Genomic DNA, 19,453 nt, shown 5'->3' on the forward strand with positions numbered 1-19,453 from the left:
ACAAACTGTGCAGCAGCAGATGAGCTGTCGTCTCTGACTTTACATCTACAAGGTGGACCGACAAGGTAGGAGTGTCTAATAGAGCGGACAGTGAGTGCTGCTGCGTCTGATCCACTCGAACCACCACAACACATACTAACACACAACCACCACGTCAGTGTTACTGCAGTGATGATCCACCACCCAAATAGTCCCTGCTCTGTGAGGGTCCATGGGGGTCCTGACCACTGAAGAACAGGGTAACAGAGTATCAGAGAAACAGATGGACTACAGTCTGTAACTGTAGAACTACAGAGTGCAGCTATACAGTAAGTGGAGCTGATAAAGTGGACAGTGAGCGCAGAAACAGGGTAGGTGTATATTATTGGTTAAACAGCTCCCTCTAGTGGCCTCATAATTAACACACACTTAAGGAAATCACCTTTCATTAATGTGTGTTTATAATCTCAACAGGACTGTGAACATACCATTACCTACAATAACTGTACTGCTGTACTACTCTACTGTTGTACTGCTCTACCGCTGTACCGTACTGCTCTAATGCTGTACTGTTGTACTGCTCTACTGTTGTACTGCTCTACCGCTGTAGTTGTACTGCTCTACTGCTGTACCGCTCTACTGTTGTACTGCTCTACCGCTGTAGTTGTACTGCTCTACTGCTGTACCGCCTGGGCCTTTTTAAAATGTATGGTTTGTTTTGGGTAAAAACATATAGTGGTCATAAAAGTACAGCATGTGAAAAAACAACTGATCTAAAATATTTAGCGGTGGTTTCATTTATACCGAATTCTATTATTTGAGTACATTAATCTGTAAGACTGCATTAATACTGATAATGAGGGGAAACAGTAATAATAACGTTTGAGAAGTAAAGGCAGGTCTCCTCCTCCCCCCACGCTGGCTTTGCACCTGCATGGTGGAGCTTAGGAGTCCTGCAACGCGGCCAGACTAAAATTCCACACACACGCGTCTCATTTCTGCAGTGCCCTTGTTCACTTCCCCTCGTCCCCTTCACCTAAGAGAACAGTCCGAACTTCAGAGCGCACATGGCGAACTTATGGGTACGGAGCCGCCTCTGGTGACATCCTGAATAAATAAATAAAAAACAATGCGCGAGGAATGAGACGATTAAGTCGTGGCCACGACTTAGTAAGGCGTAGGAACGAGGTAGTCGCGGCCACACGTTAGGATCACGTTCCCGCGCGTTAATAAGTTGTGGCCACGGCTTCGTCGTCTCATTCCCACGCCTTATTTGTTTTTTGTTTTTTTGTTTGTTTGTTTTTTATTCGTACAGGACGTCACCAGCGGGGCTCCGTCGGGGAAATCCGAGTGTGTCTATCGCAAACTTCAGAACACGAGTGCGCATATTGGAACGCGCCCTGGGCGTCCTCGCTCACCGCCTGAGTAAAAAAAATCCCCGGACCTGCTAGCCATCCCGTGCGAGGCCAGCTGTCACCGTACCCGACTTTCATTCATTTTCTCCGGCGTTGTTGGCTCTCCCCGCCGCCGCAGTCATGTTTGAGGAGGCGAGCGAAGTGTTCGACAACATGTTCAAGTCCTCCTTCCCGCTGACGTTGACGTTCATAGTGTTTCTGCCGGCCGTTCTGATCCTCGTCTCTCCGCTTCCAGCAGAGGCGGCGCACGAGTTCACGGTGTACCGGATGCAGCAGTACGACCTGCAGGGGCAGAACTACGGTACACACCCGCACCACACCGCGGAGCGCTCGGCTAGACGTGGCGCTTGACATCGGGGCAGCGGTGCGGTCCGTTCGGGCGGACGCAGCGCGCTGGGAAGCGGCTCTGGCCGAGCCGACGCGGGCCTCGGAGAGCTGACGCTGGCTAAGCTAACGCGGCTGCCGCTCCTCTCAGAAAACCAGAACGGTTCTTCGTGGGTTCTGTGGCAGAGAGAACGGCTTTGTTTTGCTCCGCGGCTGTAAAGCTGTTTCGGTTCTTCCCACTTCTGAAAACGGTGCCGTTTAGCACCAAATGTAGTTCTAGCGTTGCTGTTTGTTAGGATGTCAGGTTTGTAGCAGCAGAAGAACCCTTATTTAGTGCTGTATAGCTAGAACCGTTCTCAGTGAGGTTCCATAGTGACACTGGAAAACATTTAAGCATTGAAAGTGGTTCTCGGTGTGTTCCTGGTTCTGTAGAGAACCGTTCCCTTAACTAAAGAGCTTTTTTTTTAGTGAAAGCAGAACCTTTTTTATTGTTGTGTTCCAGAGAAGTTCAGGTCTTCTCTGAGAAGTTTGGGTTTTTCGTTGAATTGATCTCCTCCAGGCGTTTGGTGTTTAAGGGGAACTCCACCCGTTTTTCAGAATTTCAGTGTGGGGGGTGTAAACAGAGTCACTCACAGCGGTTTGGTCTGAAGTGGTTCAGGTGTCTTTACAGTGGTGGTGATGGGAACCAGGGGTCACCATGACTACAGTTAAGTGATACTTTTTAAATCCCACAAACGGGGAAATTTCACCTCCGCATTTAACCCATCCGTGAAGTGAAACACACACACACACACACACACACACACACACACACACACTAGGGGGCAGTGAGCACACTTGCCCAGAGCGGTGGGCAGCCCTATCAGTTGGAGCAGTTGGGGGTTAGGTGTCTTGCTCAAGGACGCCTCAGTCATGGACTGTCGGTGCTGGGTATCGAACCGGCGACCTTCCTGTCACAGGGCCAGATCCCTAACCTCCAGCCCACAACTGCCCCCAAAAGCTTGTCAGAAGTGGGATAAACAGATATACACAGATCTACAACACAGGTATAGACATTTCATTTACCATCCAGAACCACCAGAGAACCCGCATGTGATTTTACATATAATATTAACGATGTTAAAATAGTGATGGGGGTTATTTAAACCAGACATAAAGCAGGGTATTTATGACCATCCCTGTAGGCGCTTTCTGAGAGGAGCTTTTAGAGGTGGACGCCTGGTTCCTATCACCACCACTGTGAGCAGTTCTGACTCTGTGTCACACCAAACCACTCTGAATGACTCTCTTCACATCTTAACTGTTTAAGTACGTCGAATTTTGGAAAAATCAGTGGAGTTCCCCTTTCAGCTGAGTAGTGTGTTAAACGAGGTAGAGTCTGCAGTAATAGAGGCTCAAACCCAGTTGAGTCCTGTTCTCAGTCTCGGTGGTTCAGCCTGGTTTATGCTGCTTTTGACCCTTTTGCAAAAATACCATATTAATAAATGTGTTATTATAATTAATAATGACGCGTTTGGGCAGTCAGTAAGTCATTTCGTCTTGTTTTTGTTTGAGTTTCGTCCTTTTGTCCAGCTTTTCCTTGCTGTGTTGTGCGTTCTGACGTATGTCGTGTTGTCAAATGTTCTTCTGTTGATGTTCCTCTGAAACCTCCCAGACTGAAATGAATTGTGTTCCTTTCTTTAAGGCTCCAGAAATGCGATTTTGAACACGGAAGCTCGTACTGTGGAGGCGGAGGTGCTGAGCCGTCGCTGTGTGATGATGCGACTAGCTGACTTCTCTTATGAGAAATATCAGAAAGCTCTTCGGCAGTCTGCCGGAGCCGTCGTCATCATCCTCCCTAAGAACATGTCCACTATGCCACAGGACATCGTACAGGTAAAAACACTGACCGCCTTGAATCTGGTGGGGTGTTTGCAGTTTAAGGGGAATTTATTTTTTTCGGAACTTCTTCAAAATCCAGTTATTATAGATGTTACTAAAGTCATTCAGACGTATTTGATGTGAAATGGTTAAATGTAGAGAAACTTAATGACTCGGATTCCTTTACGGTGATTCTGGGAGGAACCAGGGATTGGTTTTATTTACTGTCAAAAACCACCAGTGAACCTGTGTGTTTTCTGTTTTGTTGATGGTAAATCTGGAAAAATGAACTTTTCTTTGGGGACTGTTTTGCCTACAATGCCCTGCATGCACCCTTCCACTATGAATGAATTTTAAAAATACATTTTAGGCCAAAATCTTATCTCAGTGCTGCTGTAAAACAATGTCTCGGGCGCCAGGCAGCATATTACATGGAATAGTTATGAATATGTTTCTGTGAGGAGCTTTTAGAGGTGGACTTCTGGTTCCTATCACCACCACTGTGAACAGTTCTGACTCTGAAAAGTTCTACTTTCTCTGGAATGATGGATCTTAGCAGTTTAATCATCTAGAAATTTTGAAAAATTGGTGGAATTCCCCTTTATAATAGGCAGCACTTTTTTCTTTTTTTTTTTTCGATGAAGGGAAAGGGAACCAGTAACCAATCTGTCCTGGAACAGCGCTCACTCATACTGAGTGATGTGATGATTTTAGCTGTGTAGTTCTTCTTGTGGGATTAATGGAGTGATTGAGTGGTTTCAGCATCATAGATAACTTTTACATCAAGTGAAATACCTCAGTTAAAGAGCCCGTATCCTGCGTTTTTCTTGTGTTTTTTCTTTTGTTCCTAAGGGCAACTTATGACATTTGTGTGGTTTAATGTGCCAAATATATATATATATATATATATATATATATATATATATATATATATATATATATATATATATATATATATATATATATATATATATATATATATAATCTCGCTGCTGTCAGAAGAAAACAGTGTATCTCCAAAATAGTAACTTTACAGGAGAAGGAAAAAACACACTTCACTTTCAATGTAAGTCAATGGAACCAGAATTTTTCCCATGACATTTTGGGTCATTTCTTTTAGGCCACTCATCACAAAATTTACAAACAATGTAAAGAGTAACAGACACTTTCAAATCATGTCAAAACCTGAAAAATGGAGATACAAGGTTTTCTTACGACAGCAATGATATTTATGCGTGCCCATCAGGCGTAACACTATGACCACCTCCTTGTTTCTACACTCATTGTCCATCTTATCAGCTCCACTTACTGTATAGCTGCACTTTGTAGTTCTACAGTTACAGACTGTAGTCCATCTGATAAAATGGACAATGAGCGTAGAAACAAGGAGGTGGTCAAAATGTTATGCCTGATCTCTGTGTGTGTGTGTGTGTGTGTATACACATGTATGTGTATGTATATACACACACACGTATATAGGCTGCCCTATGTTGTGCTTGATTCAAAAAGCAGTCCAGACTGAAACACTCCTTAGAAATTCCCTGTGTGTGGGTGGGGCTCAGCTGCTGTAGACTGTCGTATATAATTGCATTATTTTTAGTGACATCCCAAAAACAGCAATCTCAGAACAGGCTTAGTTCTTAGTATGCAGCTTAGTTTGCATATATGGACTGCATGGACTGGCGAGTGAATGGTATGTTTTGAAATGTGCACATTTGTGTTTACGTTCTACAGTGAACTCCTCTATTTAAAACCGTGAGGCAGGTTCAGTTTTCTGCGATTGAGCCCTTTAAGAGTAGCTGCTCTTACCATCAGTAGCATTCACAGAAAAAATATCGGTTCTGTTTCAGACAAGAATCGTGAGATGGTGCTCTCTCTAATTATAACCGTCTTCTGAGTTTACCGTCTGGTTTTTTTTCTAGCAGTTTATGGAGCTGGAGCCAGAACTTCTGGCCACAGAGACCATTGTTCCTGTCTACTTTGCAATGGAGGATGATGAACTGCTGTCCATATACACGCAGACCCAGGTGTCGTCCTCCTCTCAGGGGTCTTCGTCGGCGGCTGAAGGTACACGAGCATGAATCTCTAGTAATAAAATTGCAGAAAGATTTTTTTTTTTTTGAAAATCCATATGCCAGTTCCACATTGTATGCATATTGTAAAGCCTGTTACACACAAGACGGCGTCTCAGGCGTCAGAACTGCTGCTCCATTTAAGGTGGAACGGGAAAATTCAAACAATTCGAAGCTGACAAATCTCTGACTTCAGCTTCACATCACTGAAGAATTGGGGTGGGTGATCATAAATAATTGCCCCCCTCTTTGAAGGCGTATGAGCCCTAAATGTAACTAAAGCCCAGCAGTGAGGAGCTGAACTTTCCCCTCCTCTGCTGTCCCTGCAGACGGGCAGGGTCGCCTACAGAGCGGCGCTAGTAGCTGTTAATGAAGTGATGCTCTTTTATTAGAGGGTCTCATTTCAGAGGGAAGATCTCAACCACCGTCCCTTATAACTCAGCTCCAAGGGGCAACGGGACACTCGAAAACAAGGGGTAGGGGTAAAAATAAGAATTGGGATTGGACCTTAATCTGACATGTGTCTTTTGTTCACCAGTGCTGCTGCACTCAGCCACCGCCAATGGGTTTCAGATGGTGACGAGCGGTGCTCAGAGTAAAGCTGTGAGCGACTGGGCCATCACCAGCCTAGAGGTGAGCTCTCGACTGTTTCTGTGTCCTAGGCTTGCCCTCTCCTGCTACCAGGGGAGCTGAAATATTCATTTGATAGTGTTTTAATGTCAAGTGCAAAATGTCAAAAATCTCAACAAGAATGAGCCTTGACCAAAAGTCTCTTCAGTCTGACTGTGACTGGGTAGATTTTTCCCTATTCTAGTAAAGAAATGTTTAAATTGTTATGGACTTTTTAAATTGTAGATTAGATGAGATGCCCGGTTATATCGGAATCGGCCGACGTTTGCGTAAATATTTGTTTGAAAAGAGTCGGCTTCGGACAGATGTTTGGATTTAACCAATTAACCAATATTTCAAACTGATAATTCATGATGTATTTATTGTGGTCTGGATGAGGAAAACATTTATACATTTTATGTAACATTTTATTCAGTTTTAGCTCTAAAGAAATAGTTATATTTCTCTTTGTTGAGAATCCAGGTTTATTTGGTCCCAATTTTCAGATATGTACGTGGAAAAATATTCGGTGTACGTCCCCATTTCCAAAAAACTTCCAAAGGTGATGCCTTGCGAAATGTAAGTAAAAACAAAATGCAATGATGTGCGAATAATTTAAACCCGATATTTCATTGATAATAGTACAAAGACAACAAATCAAATGTTAAAACTGAGAAATTTTATTGGTTTTTGAAAAATATGTGCCCATTTTGAATTTGATGTCAATAACAAGGGGCAACAAAAGGATGGTGACACTTTGGTACATTCACAATTTTCAGTTTCAACATTTGATTTTTTTCCTTTACAAATGTGGTTTATATGATTTGCACGTCATTGCATCCTATTTTTATTTACATGGTACACAGCGTCCCAGCTTTTTTAGAAATGGGGTTGTATTTATTGAACTCTGAGCAGAACATTTCTCATGCTGGGTCACTGCAATAAAATACCTGCATTTTACTCATTTTACTGCAGTTTTAGCCTATTTCTCTGTAATGTGAATCCAGGTTTATTTAGTCCCTATTTTCTGCATCTTATTAATGATTTTGTATTTGCGTCAGAGGATAATGTAAATGGAAAAATATGAAAAACCTGCATCAGCCTACAATTCCCATTTTGGTGCATCCCTATAAAAAGCTGATTTAATTGCAAGTTTGGTCTTTTTTGGGCCATATTGCCCCTCTGCACTGAAGCCAGTCCACAGTTTAATATTTTAAAATGTTACCCTTGTTAGATCTCTGTTCTGGTATGTTTTGATGGTGTAAATGAGGGGCACACGCTCATGTGATGTTAATGATGTGACGAGGGTAATCTGAATGAATGCTAATTAATCAGCATCGTTGGGCCGTTAAAGAAGCCCTATATAAATAAAACTTTAAAATAACGTGTTGGGTATGAGTGGGAGTGAAATCGTGTGCCCATACAGAATAAGAGCAATGATGATGAGCGTAAACAAGCCGGTTAAGCTGATTGGTTTTTAGTTGTGGGGATAATATCCAAGAACTTAATCAGTGCATTATAGATTTTATGACTCTGAGACTTTGTTCCCCTCAGGCTTTAGTGGGTCAGATCAGCAGAGAGAACTGTTGTGTGAAGGGTTTTAATGTTTAAACCACATTAGAAAATCCTGCATCTCAAATATGTAACAGAAAGTAGACACTAGAGGTCTAAATCAGTTTGGTACAATTGCTAATGTTCGTTAGAAATATGTCTGGATATCATTTGAAAATGTTCAATGCCGATACGATACTTTCAATTCGATATCGATACCATAACGATACTTTTTTCGATATCTTTTTTCCTAATTGTGACGATAAAGGAGCAAACATTATTATGATTTTCTTTTTCTACTGCATACCAGGCAGATATTAGTGTGTTTGATGGCATATCTCTTGGTGGGGGCGGATTCTTTGGATTCAATGCTTTCGTCATCTCTCTGAATAAATAAGAACGCAGAGAAAACCGTTTTTCCACAAAGCCGTTATTGGAACCACTGTTATAGGTTCGCAATAGAGGGATAAAACAAATGGTGTGTCCCATGTATCCCACCTAAACCAGGGGGATTCAACAGTCGAAAAAGGCCTGCAATCCTTTAACAATGAAATTGGTTCCTACTGTGTTGCATTCCTCTCAACTGACATCCTTAGTTTACAGCGAAAGGGCAACCAGATTAGCGGGAGTAGAACTGGTAGAACTGGCCCCAGTGCTGTCGAAGCCCTCGCCTCCAACATGTAAATGATATGCAAGTAAATAGAGCTCCTTTATGAAATCTATGAGACATGAATTATAACAGCATTACAGATGTTCATACGTTAGTATGTGCTATGTATGCCATGAATCCTAACTGGCTTTTAAATGGCAGAGTAACAAGTGTTAACTTTCTCTGGAAAAACTATTAACTTACTTGATGGTATTTAATCACTGGAAACACTGGTCTGCATGTGGTTGTAATATATTTAGCCCAGATTCTCCAGCATAGTGCTGTTTTTGGTGCAGTCGAAAAATTCTGCAGTTTTCTTGATTAAGATTAATTGCGTGTGTAATCAAATGTTTCATCAGATTTGACATATAACCCGTTTTGGAAGCCACTACCTTAAGGCACGGATTTTCGACCTCTTCAGCATATTTATCTACCTGTGTGCTCTGCTATTCTGTGCATCAGGGAGTAGTAAGCTTACTCCACTAATTCCTCATGATTTGCATTTTATGCAAAGTATTGAAAATAGGCACCAATGTTTTTGAGGTTTTTCAGTACTCGGTAGTACAGAGATGTTTTGGTCAGTGCCTTTTTGGTATCGAATTTCGGTTCCCAGCCCTAGTTATAAATACACTGAGGAGCTATTGACCCAGTAATGGAATATATTACAGATAGCATATTGGTATTGGACTGCTGTCAACAGAAAACACTGGCTGGGTGAAAAACAAATGAATGTGATTCTGTAACAAACCTGTCGTGAAACAGCGCTCACTCACGCTGTGTGATGTTTTTAGCCATTTAGTGGGGGGTTCCTGTGGGGTAAATAGTGTCTGGGTAGGTTCCGCATCACAGACTACTTTTAGATCATCATAATGACAAATAGCCCCTTTTAAAGCAGCTTTTATATATGAATTCGGTATCGGCTGATGCTCAAGATTTTAGCATCGATATCAGAAGTGGAAAGTGGTATCGTACCATCTCTTATTTATAAGCAGCCTAACCAAAAACATTGAGTATTTCTGACGTTGACTATTCTCTCCTGTGTTTTCAGGGAAGGCTAGCAGGAGTAGGAGGAGAGGATTTGCCAACTATTGTGGTTGTGGCTCACTACGACTCCTTTGGAGTGGCTCCGGTAAGGAAGTGGACTCAATGACTACGTTCACATTACCAGGTTAAAGTGCCGCAAATCAGATTTTTTTTGTCCTAATGTGACTCAGATCTGGTGTTTTCAGGTCTGTGTGGACACAAATCTGATCTTTTCAAATCCAACCTGAGCCACTTTGATATATGGTCCTAGATCAGATACGTATCTGATCTGTGACCATGTGACCTCAACGTGACGCTCAGATCGGAGTTGATGAGCTTTTTCTCCACTGTGCTGCACCATTGACTCCATTGCATGCCATACAATGGCAACAGACGTTAAAGCCTGTAAACGGTGGAAAAGCAGCTCATCTCACCTTTTTCTCCTCCGTCTGGCTCTAATAATGAAGCGTAGAGCTGATCAGAGTTAATGATCTTCTCAGCGAAGCTCGTTCTGCTCGTTAGTTTGTGCTGATGATGCAGTGGTTCAGTCACGTGACGTTACGGAGTAGGAGGAGCTCGTGAGGGTCAGTTCAGGCCGGTTCATCACATTAATGACAGATTTGAGTCCCTGACCTAAATGAGTGTGAACCATCGAGTCAGAGAGATCGGATTTGAGCGATGAGGCTTGTAATGTGAACGTAGCTAATTATTCATATTTTGTGCTCCGTCATTCGGATTATTTTGGTCTTTGTAGTTTTAGTGAACCTAATTTTTGGTTCTTAACATGTTTTAATTGAGCCTGTCTTTATTAAGATAAGGTTTAGGTCACTGGTGCAGCAATCACTACACTGATAGTCACAGTAATGACGATAATGAATGTGTGATCACAGTGGTTGTCGTACGGCGCTGACTCTAACGGCAGTGGAGTGGCCGTGTTGCTCGAGCTTGCCCGACTCTTCTCCAGACTCTACTCCCACAAAAGGACTCAGGCTGGGTACAAAACTCAAATTTAGATTATAATAGTTTATTATGTTTGAAATTGATTAAGATTGATTCTGATGCCGTGTTCTTGTCTAAGTGAGCGCTGTCATTTTTGTAGGTATAACCTGCTGTTTTTCCTTTCGGGAGGAGGAAAGTTTAACTATCAGGGAACCAAACGCTGGTTGGAGGATAATCTAGACCATACAGGTACCTCCTGCACTTTATTTCTTGCTGAATATCTTTAATTGATCTTGTCCTCAATGTGTGTTATTACTCTGTCTTTGCTTTTGATTTGCTCTTATAGTGTAAAGCGCTGGTGTGCCTGTATTTTAAAATGCAAATTAATACATGCGTTATTTCATTGTTATTGTTCTGACACAGTATCTTGCATGTCTTATTGCTGCATTAGAGTCCAGTCTCCTGCAGGACAACGTGGCGTTTGTGCTGTGTCTCGACACGCTGGGTAACGGAGACGGTCTTCACCTCCACGTCTCTAAACCACCTAAAGAAGGCAGCCCACAGCACGCTCTGCTCAAAGAGCTGCAGATGGTAACGTGTAGTTCACTGCCTTTGTTTATGAAAGCAGTGGGGAAGAGAAACAAATGGATAAATATAATTCTTTAAAACTTTTTCTGTAGTTATAACCTGGATTTTCTTTTTACTGTGAGTGCGAAGTCTTTCTGTTAAGATTAACATTCTCTTAGTAGTTTTCTACAAGCATTGGTAGAAATGTCCAGTATTTGGATACTGTACTAGAATACCATATCATATAGTATTATACAACAGTCAGTTCCGGCCGTGTGAGCTGATTGGTTGAGAAGAGTTCTACCTGTGCTGTTATTTCACCATTACATCACGTTTTTTCCACAAACACTATCACTGTTGCTAAGCAACGACTCTGACAGCTGTAGGAGACGCTCAAGCCATTTGAACGTTTTTACTTCTTACTTTGCCACAAATAGAAAACGGACACTGTTAAGACCACATCTGACCCACAGCCGATTTGGTCCCACTGAGCAGCTTTTCAGTCGGCAGCTGTGACAGAAGAACAGCAAAACAACCTGGAATCAGCCAGAAATGAACCCAACACCATTCGCCAAACTAAACGGGCTGTAAGAAGCTTTACAGACCGGCTGGAACAAAACAACATTAATACTGATCTGGACAAACTGACCAAACTGAGCTCAACCTGATATTGGGTCAGTTTTATGGCTCAGTCTGCACTTCAGAAGGAGGGGCTTACAGCAGACTGAGCAGCGAGTGGGCGGAGCTCTTTACTCTGACGTAGCAACAAGCTGCTCGTTAAGGAGCTATAATTAGGAGGAAGGAACTGAACATTAAAACATTAAACGCCGCGTTCACGGCCAGTTTATTCATTTCTTACTGTATTTATTTAACTGTTAAATAGGTGCAACATAACACAAGGGGGAGTGTGTTCTCGCCAGTAACATCATAGCTATGATGATCTACGACCAAATCACAGCTGTGATGTTGAATCATTTTCCAGATGCCAGATTAAGCCTTGTAATGGAATACACTGCAGTGTAGCCATTGTTTTCCATTGAAAAATATTTTTATTCTAGACTTAAAACAATAGTTTGGCCAAAAATCACAGTTTCCCCGCCACTTTCACCAGATTTACTCAGACAGCTGTCAAAACATGTTTGGTGTCTGAACTTGGCTGTTTAGTTTTGCACTGTAACTATGAGGCAGGGTACAATGGAAGCTTATATCCTACCAGTTGTCAGTGTTGCTCAAATAGACTTATTCAGGTTGTTTCTGATACTGTGTGACACCTTATAGTCTCTAAAATTTGACAAAAATAGGTCTGACAGCTAAAAACAGTAGCAGCAGTCACCAGGAGTCTGAATTTTTGTCAATTTTTAGAGATAAGTGTGTAATACAGTGCCAGAAATCACATAAGCAATACTGTTAGGTGTTGAACAAAGTAACCAAAAACCATCTGGGAAGCTGGGATACACATCCTCCCATTATCAGCACCTCACATCCCTTGTATTCTCCCAATAAGGTTGTCTCTGAGCAGTACCCGGATGTGAAGTTCTCCATGGTACACAAGAAGATTAACCTGGCGGATGATACTCTGGCCTGGGAGCACGAGCGCTTCGGTATCCGCCGCCTGCCAGCCTTCACTCTGTCTCACCTGGAGAGCCACCGCAGTGCCGCGAGAAACTCCATCATGGACATGCGGTCAGTGTCCTCCTCTCTGGATGGGGCGGGAGAGGCCACCGCTGGGTGGGTGACTGCTCTTGCTCTCTCTCTGTGTGTCACCCGTCATGGTGCTGTTCATCCTTCCACCCACCCATCACCCCATCGTTAAACACCGTGTTTCGAGGGTTCAATTCCACAGCGTTAACAGTGCTGGGCTTCGTCTGTTACAGGCCCCACGTCGATCTTAAGAAGCTCAGTCGGAACACCAAGCTGATCGCAGAGGCTCTGGCGAGAGTCATCTACAACTTGACTGAGAAGGTGAGTTTGCAGCAAGAGTTTGGAGCTGTGCAAGATTTCTTACTTACGTATTGAAAAATCTAATGAGTTGCATTCACCTAGTATAAGTGTTTGAAAATCATTTAAGATGCCTTTTATTTGTCCCACAACGGGGAAATTTCATCTCCACATTTAACCCATACATGCAGTGAAACACCACATACACACTACTGAACACACACACTAAGGGGCAGTCAACACACTTGCCCGGAGCGGTGGGCAGCCCTATCCACAGCACCCAGGGAGCAGTTGGGGGTTAGGTGTCTTGCTCAAGGACACCTCAGTCATGTACTGTCAGTTCAGGGGGATCAAACCAGTGACCTGGTCACAAAGCAGGTTTGCTAACCTCCAGCCCACGACTGCACCCATCGTTCCAATGAATGTTTTTTTGAGGAATACACATCGATGTCGGAATCATATCGGGATTAGCAGATAATTGCTCTAAAAAAATTGTTAGTGTCGGACAGATGTTTAGAATTGCCCTATATTTCAAACTGATATTTGAAGTATTTATTGTTTTCTGAAACAGTTGGTGGATCTAGTCACAATTTGTGCATCTTGGAAATGTGTCAGCATTGGCAGATGTGTACAGGAAAAATATATCGGCATAGGCCCAAAATTCACATTACTAGCATTTTCCAGCAAACTGGTATCATTCCGCTGGCCACTGGTTCTTCACTAACAGTGGTAGCTAAGCTAAGCATAACTCATCACCAGTAATAAAATACCTTTGAAACATTGTACTTTGCATTTGTATTAAACTGTCTGCCTAGAAATGGTCATAATTTATCTAGGAAATGAATTGTAATCTCTGTTGTTTGTTTAATTGAATGCAGTATGTTCTTAAGTTCTGGTCAGTTTTTGTGGATAAATGGGAGTCTGATGGAATACTTGAGTAACAGCATTGTGCGAATCCCACAGGGAACCAATGGAGATTTGGAGATCTTTACTCAGCAGATGGTGAGTGAACAACTCTGATCATGCCAGGCTTTGTCATTTTTTTTATTTAAGCATATGGCATCTTAGTGGCATTTGGGGTGTTTTTGTTTTATCATAGTTAGTGTCTACAATACTGTTTGACATCTACAGTCTACAATACTGCATGACATCATTATGAATATGTTGTTGATATTATTATTGTTGTTGTTGTTGTTATTATCATTATTATTATTATTATTATTATTATTATTATTGTGAGAGTTCTGAGAGACTAAACCCTTATAAAATTCATACTTTGTATAACCAACACATACAAATTCACATATTTATGGTTTTGCTGTCAGCAGGTACAGGAGGAGCAGCTGGCCTCACTGGTGGACTGGCTGACCACCCAGCCTCGTGCTGCCCAGCTGGTAGACAAGGACAGTACTGTGGTCAGCACCCTGGAATACTACCTGGGACGCTACCTGAAAGATGTCAAGAGGCATTTTGTCAGAGCTGACAAGAGGTACGGTTAACACGGACAACACCTTCTGTTCTGAACCTTCCACACCTTTTGATAAGTGTATAATAGTATTGATCATAGTAAGTAATAATAGTAAGTTTCATTTGTAAAGTGCCTTTTTCAAACCCAAGATACTTCAGAACAGCAGTGTTAAAGAAACACTACTCAGGAACACAGATATTAAAAATAAATACTAAAAAACAATAAATAATAGGCAAAAAAGTGGTAAGACAGTAAGTAGAACAGAGAAGTTTTAAGTTTTGAAAGAAGGAAATGTGGAAATATCAGAAAGACTTTGTGGAAGTGAGTTGCATAATTTGGGAGCTACACTATATTTCCAAAGGTTTTCACTCGCCCATCCAAATCATTGAATTCAGGTGTTCCAATCACTTCCATGGCCACAGGTGTATAAAGCCGAGCCCCTCGGCCTGCAGACTGCTTCTACAGACATTAGTGAAAGAATGGGTCACTCTCAGGAGCTCAGTGAATTCCAGCGTCATATTATGATAGGATGCCACCTGGGCAACAAGTCTGGTCATGAAATTTAGAGAGCTTCATGGAATGGGTTTCCATGGCTGAGCAGCTGCATCCAAGCCTTACATCACCAAGCGCAACGCAAAGCGTTGAATGCAGTGGTGTAAAACGCCGCCACTGGACTCTAGAGCAGTGGAGACGTGTTCTCTGGAGTGACCGATCACGCTTCTCCGTCTGGCAATCCGATGGACGAGTCTGGGTTTGGCGGTTGCCAGGAGACGGTACTTGTCTGACTGCATTGTGCCGAGTGTAAAGTTTGGTGGAGGGGGGATCATGGTGTGGGGTTGATTTTCAGGATTTGGGCTCGGCCCCTTAGTTCCAGTGAAAGGAACTCTTAAAGCTTCAGCAGCAAGAGATTTTGGAAAATTTCACGCTCCCAACTTTGTGGGAACAGTTTGGGGACGGCCCCTTCCTGTTCCAACATGACTGCACACCAGTGCACAAAGCAGGTCCATAAAGACACGGATGAGCCAGTTTGGTGTGGAAGAACTTGACTGGCCTGCACAGAGTCCTGACCTCAGCCTGATAGAACACATTTGTGCTGAATTAGAGCGGAGACTGTGAGCCAGGCCTTCTCGTCCAACATCAATGTCTGACCTCACAAATGCACTTCTGGAAGAACGGCCAAAAATTCCCATAAACACACTCCTAACCCTTGTGGAAAGCCTTCCCAGAAGAGTTGAAGCTGTTATAGCTGCAAAGGGTGGGCTGACATCATATTAAACCCTATGGATTAAGAATGGGATCTCACTCAATTTCATATGTGTGTGAATCCAGACGAGCGAATACTTTTGGAAATATAGTATATTTCCCTTAAATATTTATTGTCTATAGAATGTCTGACAGTAAGCAGACAGGTTTTGACAGAGGTCAGGGTACGAGCAGCGATATATTGGAGGAGTAATGAAGTAGTGCCAAGTACTAAGAGGCAAGACCATGTGAGAGCACATGTACTTTATCCTTTCATGTTTTTCTTCAAATATGTCAAATTCAGCAAATAAACAGTAATCGTGCATTAAATTTTGCAGAAGTGCGTCTCTGTATGTGTAACTTATTGTCACTTGGGAAATCAACAGCATGTCATTCGACCCCAGGAGTCCAAACTTTTTCATGCAACTGTATATAAAGTATTTTATTATCAGTGCAATAAGAAACGACCAAGCTATGGATTAGCGCTCTGGAATCCTGCATTAATTGCAGGACAAAGACAGGCAATCAATGTTTCATAGGTGGAAAAAAGGAGTCTTCACACATTTTGCAGCATTTATGTAAATATGGTGTTACGACTCAGAAGTTACTTCTGGCACTTTATTTCTATGGACTTCAGATGTACGAATAGTTCCTGAAATTTTATACACACTTTCTTTTTTGTTTGTATTAGGGATCCAGAGTTTGTCTTCTATGATCAGTTAAAACAAACTATGAATGCTTACAGGTGAGTACTGAGCTCAGAGACTGCCGCTAACGTTCAGTATCAGCGTAGAGGCCACAACTTCTGAAAGTTTCTAACTAAAATCACTTCCAAAACTGTTTCAGAGTAAAACCAGCCATCTTTGACCTGCTGCTTGCGCTGTGCATAGCTGCCTACCTTGGAGTGGTATATTTGGCTGTCCAGGTAAGGGGACATTCTCATTATGCCCATTATGCCCAGATCTTAATGCCAGGATCAGACTACATGTTTTTCTCTTTCATGGTGGTCACTGTCAGATTAGGCAGTTATAGTGCCAAGCACCAAGCAGTCATCGTTCATATACTTGCACGGGTTTATAGGTTGTTGGGAAGGGTCAAGAAACTGACCGTCATGGTTACAGAAGTGCTGTATGTGGATATATTCTGGAAGTTTTGTGATTCAAAAAGGAAGAAAAAAGGATTGTGGACTCGTTCCTGGGTGTCTTGAGATAACGAATGTGTTAGCATATCAAGATCATTACATAAATGTAGCTGTCAGGATTGCTGTATGTAAATAGATGCTGTAAACACTTTCTTGCCAACGTTTATCTTTTTAGACGTCATAGTACTCCCTCGAAAAGGAAGGGTTACTGTTACCACAGTTCAACAAACCTTAGCTCTGTTTTGTTGTTTTACCTGACAGCAACACCAGCGCCCCCCTTTCTCTTCGCCATGTTTACACACGTGGGCCAGAGAGTATCCACGTTTACATGCAGCTTAGTAGTTCAGTCAGAATAGAATATGTCCATCTAAAAACTAGTCTTTTCTGATCGAGACCATCTGGAATACAGTTTCTATCCGATTGATCGAGGTGGGTAATTCTGTAAATAATCTGTTAAATAGGAGAATAATATCCGTGTAAACGCCTGTATCTGATTAAAGTCCATTCTACATGTGCGTCACGTCACAGTGAGAGTTTATACCGTTCAACACGGCGGAGCAGAAACTGGTCTGCAGAGGAGACGAAGTTCATGCTCTGATCTTTAAAAGATGGCGGTGGGACGGACGTCCAGCTTATGTGTCTCAGAACACGACGTCTTCCTCTCGGCCTTCTTTAATAAGGACATGTGAGGGACGTTTTCCTGAGTCTGACATCATTTTAAAGCAGTTAAAAACACAATCACTGCTCACTGCTGCTCATCTCACTCTGGACTCACATGGTGCTGGTTGGCATGGTAACGTATACACTAAGTGGTTCACCACATGTCATTTTGGGTCTGATTACTTGTGAGCGTGTAAACAAAGATTTATCAGATTGTTGAGTAGAGTGAGAATAAACAATCTTAATCCATAATAGGAATGTTTTCAATCAGACTGGCAAAAACGTTTGCATATAAACACAGCCAGTGCTCAGTCATCCTGTTGATCACCGTCAAGGAAACATGTTGTAGATGTCCAACTAGGCAGGAAAATACAAAAATTCCGACATGCTAGACTTTGTCGGGGTGTCATGGGGCATCCCAGACGCCACATCAGTTTTTCTCGGTTCCGATGCTCATATTCAGGCCCAATGCTTTGAAATTTGTTGGCAAAAATGTGTAAAAATCTAGCTGAATTTGTGAAGTCTGATGCTGGCATAAGAAAATGCTTTGACTGGCCAAAATTAGTGACTCTTAATTGCCTGCATGTAACACGGCTAAGCTTATGAAGCTGAATAATGGAAGCTTTTCAACCGTACTGAACAATAACAAGCCATGCAACTTTTTTAAAGATTTCAAAAACATTTTGCAGGAAAAAAAATACACAAGCAAGAAAGAGTTTATTAAAAAAACACTGTCCAAAAAAAAGAAAACCATTAATGGCAGTGTCCATCAGGCTTGCTGCCGATTAACGGAGAAGATGTATTTAAATCTGCTTTCAACCCTAACACCCCCACCCCCCACCCCCCACCCCCAAGACACACAAACCACAAAACAGAGCAGTGTGTTCAATGTTGGACGACTGACCAAAGCCTTGTTTTATTAACCTCACTGTTTTCTGTGCTTGCAGCATTTCGGGGTTCTGTACAGCGTCCTCCGCCGGCTCATGGCACCACGAGCCAAGCAGCATTAAACAGCTCCAGCTCGCCTCATCCCTGCAATATGAAGGTCTCTCTGGAGTCCCATGGTGGAGCCAAGAGTGTGTTCTTCTCTCAAATTTGCTAATCTCCTTTTTTTTTTTTTTTTTGTCTGGAAGTGGAACTTGATTTTCCCTGCCAAGTGTGTCATTCACCGCTCCTCCACTGGCCGGCGCTGTTCAGGAGCAGCCTTTTAAAGTCTTCCTTTTCTCTCTAACACTGCCTCACTCCCACGTCCCACAGTCTAACGCTAAAGTGTTCCTCTCAGCAGTAGGGCTTGCATGATCTCTGCTAAGCAACAGTGGGTCGTCTTCTTGGGCAGCTAAGTCAAAGTGGGCCAAATCACAGCTGGTGAAGTTCAAGTGTTTGCTGGCTGGAGAAAGCTGTTCATCAAGCTTGTTCGGTTAAGAGACAGCTCAGGTCTGATGCAAGTGTAATTCCTCATTTCCTATCCAGAATTCCCTTTGGCCTTGAATAGTACAGAACATAGGTTTCCAGCTCTGATGTAATTGGACATGCACAATCTGTAATATTAGTGGCTTGAAAATATTAAGTTACGTGATTTTGACATTCATTTTTTCCCCCCCCTTAGAATGTTGTCTTAATAAATGAAGAACCAGAGTATTCATTTCCTTTCCATTTCATGTTTCCACAGTCCTCAATAGCCATAATTTTGTCTGTTTCGTCTGAAACGAACAATATACCTCTTCCATGCTTTCCCCAGTTCCATTCTGCGTGAGAGCCGGTCACTTTCAAGACACACCATTAAGTGAGAGCGAAACTGTTGGTGGTACAAGTCTTTTCTCTGTTATTTATGGAAGCGAATGCTTCACTTTGCACTGATTTTAAATGGTTTCTTTGGTTTTTCTGAGATTAACGCATCTACGTTTTATGAATTGTGTGTGAGCCTGATCTATGAAAACTTGACTCTTGCACCAAACAAAATAAATCAATAAAAATAAGACAAATTGAATAAAATAAAGTCCTTTGTTGAAATACATC

At 42.3% G+C, this 19,453-nt stretch overlaps 1 protein-coding gene across 5 annotated transcripts; it reads left to right on the forward strand.

Annotated features, from left to right (window-relative positions):
* Positions 1–1,394: 1,394 nt before the first annotated feature.
* ncln (nicalin) lies at positions 1,395–19,451 on the forward strand. 5 transcript variants are annotated; one of them, XM_017702595.2, is made up of 15 exons: positions 1,395–1,695; positions 3,403–3,593; positions 5,504–5,645; positions 6,189–6,283; positions 9,508–9,588; positions 10,373–10,476; positions 10,582–10,670; positions 10,873–11,012; positions 12,493–12,716; positions 12,863–12,950; positions 13,890–13,928; positions 14,252–14,415; positions 16,328–16,381; positions 16,483–16,561; positions 18,385–19,451. In XM_017702595.2, exons 1-15 carry the CDS (start codon positions 1,515–1,517, stop codon positions 18,445–18,447), a joined length of 1,734 nt encoding a protein of 577 aa, XP_017558084.1. In that variant the 5' UTR covers positions 1,395–1,514; the 3' UTR covers positions 18,448–19,451. The 5 variants fall into 5 exon arrangements, with proteins under 5 accessions (XP_017558084.1, XP_017558082.1, XP_017558085.1 ...); XM_017702593.2 differs by having other exon boundaries at positions 1,515–1,695; positions 5,501–5,645; XM_017702596.2 differs by having other exon boundaries at positions 1,515–1,695; positions 5,501–5,645; positions 12,493–12,671.
* The last annotated feature ends 2 nt before the right edge of the window (positions 19,452–19,453 follow it).

Source organism: Pygocentrus nattereri, chromosome 15 (assembly GCF_015220715.1).
Source record: "Pygocentrus nattereri isolate fPygNat1 chromosome 15, fPygNat1.pri, whole genome shotgun sequence".
NCBI lineage: Eukaryota > Metazoa > Chordata > Actinopteri > Characiformes > Serrasalmidae > Pygocentrus > Pygocentrus nattereri.

Coding starts and splice junctions, on each gene's coding strand:
- ncln (XM_017702593.2), top strand. CDS start 1,515: ATGTTTGAGGAGGCGAGCGAAGTGTTCGACAACATGTTCAAGTCCTCC. Junction 12,951..13,889: donor TCTACAACTTGACTGAGAAG/GTGAGTTTGCAG, acceptor CGAATCCCACAG/GGAACCAATGGAGATTTGGA. Junction 16,382..16,482: donor CAAACTATGAATGCTTACAG/GTGAGTACTGAG, acceptor AAACTGTTTCAG/AGTAAAACCAGCCATCTTTG.